The sequence below is a fragment of the Protobothrops mucrosquamatus genome, unplaced genomic scaffold (genome assembly GCF_001527695.2).
Source record: "Protobothrops mucrosquamatus isolate PMUCROS unplaced genomic scaffold, P.Mucros_1.0 scaffold202, whole genome shotgun sequence".
NCBI classification, from domain to species: Eukaryota; Metazoa; Chordata; class Lepidosauria; order Squamata; family Viperidae; genus Protobothrops; species Protobothrops mucrosquamatus.
The window spans coordinates 278,937-283,122 of record NW_015386557.1 but is presented as its reverse complement, the minus strand read 5'-3'; the positions used below and the strand labels follow the sequence as shown (position 1 = coordinate 283,122).

Here is a 4,186-nt window from a genome sequence, read left to right as displayed (position 1 = left end):
GTTTGACAGCTGGTGCTGGCTGTCAAACCGGCTTTTACGCAAAACAGGCGGGAGGCAGCAAACAGCTGCGACCGACGAAGTCGCCTGCCACCGGAAGTCTCAATATATATCTCTATTGACTCATTAATCTTTATCATAATTCATATTAAGGGAATCCTCTCTATAATTTCAGGGTTTTTTTTTTAACCTGAAAGGGAGAAAACACTTTCCCTGATTTGGATATTTTACTAACTATAAACAATACTCAAATATTATATATAAAAGGGAAAAATGAAACAAAACAAAACAAAAGTAAAGAAAACAACAACAACAAGAAAAGAAACCTATTCATTCAAACCTAGAACCCAAAACACAAAACTACATTAAGGCTTTCACAACATTACATAAAAAACAAAAAGTAAGGCAAAAAACAGAGGACATACATTTACATACATACATACATTTGTAAATATATGAATTGTACTGTATGTATACATTTATATGCATTGTGTACTTATAAAGCTACCTAAAGCTTTTTTTCAATACATATATCAAAGCTTATATAAAAAAATCTATCCTAATTAAATCATTGTATTTAAGTCACTCCCTCCAGCTTCTATCTTCATAGAATGAAATCTTTTTCTTTTCAAGGGTATCTATCAAGTCTCTTTTCCTCAGGAAGTTCTCAGCCTTATTTATATCCATAAAAATGTCCCAAGATTGTTGTTATACACTGTAGATTAACCTGGAGCAAATCCTTGTGGAATAAAGTTTCCATCTCTAAGATAGCTATCATATCTTTTTTTTCTCAAAGAATTCTCAACCTTGTTGATATGCATGAGGATAAACTCCCAGACTTGACCTCATAAGAGTTGTGAGTTTACTTGACACTCTTGTTTCAGTTGCACTGAGAGGATTATATTCAAACGATCATCATAATAGAAGCTGGTGTCAGATTTATATTCCTAAGGTACAGTTAGGTCATTTGCGTTGTCCAGCATTTGTAGAGTTGACCCAGTGGGTTGATAGTTTTCTATAGTGGGTTGATAATCTTTTTTAATTTCCTGGGTATTATTAGCATCTTGAAACCCTAGGTGATTTATGGTATAATTAATTTTCTGTATGGATTTTTGAAAGATTTCTTTGATGACAGACTTAAACTTAGAGTTAAACATCTTCCTGTTTAACGTCAGCTCCATCTAGTGGTCAAAGGGTATTTTTTATTTCTTTTTTTTGTCCCCCCCCCCATTTTCTTTTTCTGGCCAATCAGAGTTCATGAAAATCAGATAAATTCCGCCACCACCATCACCACCACACAATACAGGACTGCAGATTATTTTAAAAGTAGTAAATTAAAAGCCACAACTTTTATCCTTATATATTTTTTAAAAAAACTACTCCATGCTTCCTTCTTTTGGCTGCTTCCAGCAACCCATTTAACAACGAAGGAGTTTCAAAGATAGCATATAGCTTCAAAAAGGAACGGTAAACTGTAACTAAAGAGAGCCTCTTTTAGCTCATAAAGACAATAATCTCATAAACTGATTAAGAAATGAAAGGCACAGCTTATTGTCCATTTGAAAAATAAATTCCAAAACAGCTGTTTTATCCAACAACAACATGATTTCGACCCACCCTCCCCAGCTTCATCTCACCATCTATTTTTGAGCAAGGCTTCTAAAAAAAGCTTGCAGACATTTGCTGTTATTGGAGGATCTTGAGGGATGATTCTGGGACTCTCCCTAATCCAGGAGGTCAAATAAATGAAAGGAAGCCTGTTCCGTCTGTTGTTAAGTTGGAAAGATGACAGTCCAAAGAGAAGAGATTTTCTGAGTCACCATTTTCTGACCTAATGCCAAACAAATATGTTAACTTTTGATTCTCATCCTCAGTGTCCCTGCCATTGGCTAGGGATTAAGAGAACATACAGCTAACATTTTAGGAAGGCATCCATTTGCAGATGGTTAACTTGGAGAGTGTGTATTTAGATGCACCAAAACATTCCCGATATATCTTCTAGAATTCGGAGGTATAAACCCAATTCAGAGTTTTTAACCCAGAACATTTCTTAAAACATGAGGAATCTCAGCAAGGGACTAGGTTTTTGGAAGTTAAGTTTGTCTAATAGGAAACAGAGGGTAGTTTGGTTAAAGTACCAAGATAAAAATCAAGAGACTATGAGTTCAAAAGTTGCTTTAAGCTTAAAGTCACCTGGGGGGGGTGGCTTTGGGCCATTCAGTCTCTCGCTGCCCTAGCAAGAAAGCAATAGCAAGCAACTTCTGAAAATCTTGCCATGAAATCTGCAGGGATTTCTCTAGGCCGTTTCCTGGAGTCAAAAACAACTTGAAGGCACACACAAAAACAGTAAACAGCAAGACAGATTGAGACTCAGCAGAACCTCGAAACTATGGAAAAACAGCAGGGTGACCGGGTAATTCTGGGAGTTGAAATCCACAAATCTTAAAGATCTGGAGCGTTAAAAACACTGATTTACAGTACATTTTGCAATTTGTATATATTTTTTCTTAGCTATGAAAGCTAGAACACTCCCTTTTCAAAACAGACATGGGGTGTGTTTGTGTGTCAAGGGGGTGGGGGATGGGAAGTCCTAATATACTTGCAGCTCTCTGGAATGCTCAGTCATTTGATTTTCAGCTCTTTTGTGTTTTTCTTCCACAGCTTACCAGCCCAATATCTTTGCAATCATCATGGGAATACTTGCATTAGCTGTGTTTTTTATTTTCTTGGGAGGAATGGCTTTTTACAACAATAGGAAGAAATTTAGGATATACCATCTCTGGAAACGGCAGCAGCCACAAGCAGCAAGAACCTCAGAGTTGCTACCCTGCCTGAATTGAACAACTGATGTCTAAATGAATGCTAGTTACTACAAACTCTAGAGAAACGTCAACTATACCAGCAGGAGGATAGCTACAGCAGGGATCATCACTTGATTTAACACTGAGGAAAAAGCCACAGAAAAGTGTTCCTCAGTTCCCAATGCCTGCTGGAGACCATTTTCTTTGGACTTTGTCTTTGGGACTTTCAGATAGTGACTGGTGTCATGCATTACAAGAGCATTGAATTCCTCTGTTTTCTTAAGATCTCCCCCTACCAAGATGGTCTCCCAGCCTCACTATTCTGGTCTATGGCCTAAATTCAGTCATTCAGTGGAAAACAGCACCAAGAAACAAGGAGGAAAACATCACCAGCAGCCTAAACAGTTCCCATTGCAATGGATAGTTCTTTTTGTCTTGCAGTGTAAAACATCTGCTTGATTCCATGTCACATTGTTGTTTCGGCAGCAACATGCTATATATTATAGGAATAATATCTATTTCTGGACATTTACATTTGCAAGCTTCTCATAACATAGATGACTAAAAATGGGGCTTATCGAGTGACAAGTCCTGTATCAAATGTCAGGAAGCCAGAATTATTTTTTTGTCTATTCCTTTGTTTTTCAGTTCTGGTACATGGACTTTTGATGATCTTGTTGAAAGTCCTCACATACCATTAATGTGATTCAGCTTATAGTAAACAGTATCAGGCTGAACACAGGAGGATTTTCCTCTGACAAGAAGATTATTTGGATTTTGGAAAGGACTACAGTGAAAAGCCAATGACCTGCAACTTCTTCACAACTCAGCTAATCTTTTTTTTTTTAAACAGTTGTCTTTTATTACGGGGAGAATAAAATGAATGCCTAAATTATTTAGTTAGTTAGTTATTTTATTGGCTGCCCATGTTACCATCAAGGTCATTCTGGACAGCTCACAATCATAAAAATTAGATGTAGATGTAGATGTATATACACACATATACATATGCATACATATATACACATACACATAGACATTTACATATGAATATACATATGCACCTATTCCTTGCCCCAGATCCTGCCCACCTAGCAGTTCAAAAGCATGCAAGTGCAAGTAGAGTAATAGTTACCACTTCAGTGGGAAGGTAACAGCGTTCTGTGCACCTTTGGCATGGAGCCATGCTGGCCACATGACCATGGAAAATGTCTTTGGACAACCCTGGCTCCCTCAGCCAAGAAACTGAGATGAGCACCATCCCTAGAGTTGGACATGATTAACAGGGAAACCTTTACCTTTTATATATTAAAAACACAATTAGTACCTGCAATCAGTATGATCCAGTTACAGATGGGGAGGGCAGGGGCAGGATGGGTGGAGGTGGG

The 4,186-nt window shown here is 37.5% G+C and overlaps 1 protein-coding gene across 1 annotated transcript in view; it reads left to right on the top strand.

The window, feature by feature from the left end:
* Positions 1-2,837, top strand: part of LOC107285687 (intercellular adhesion molecule 5-like) — a 15,592-nt gene extending 12,755 nt beyond the window's left edge. Inside the window, exon 7 of the mRNA XM_015813913.1 lies at positions 2,659-2,837. Coding sequence (XP_015669399.1) covers positions 2,659-2,837 — 179 coding nt within the window. The remainder of the gene's footprint in view (positions 1-2,658) is intronic.
* Positions 2,838-4,186: the final 1,349 nt, after the last annotated feature.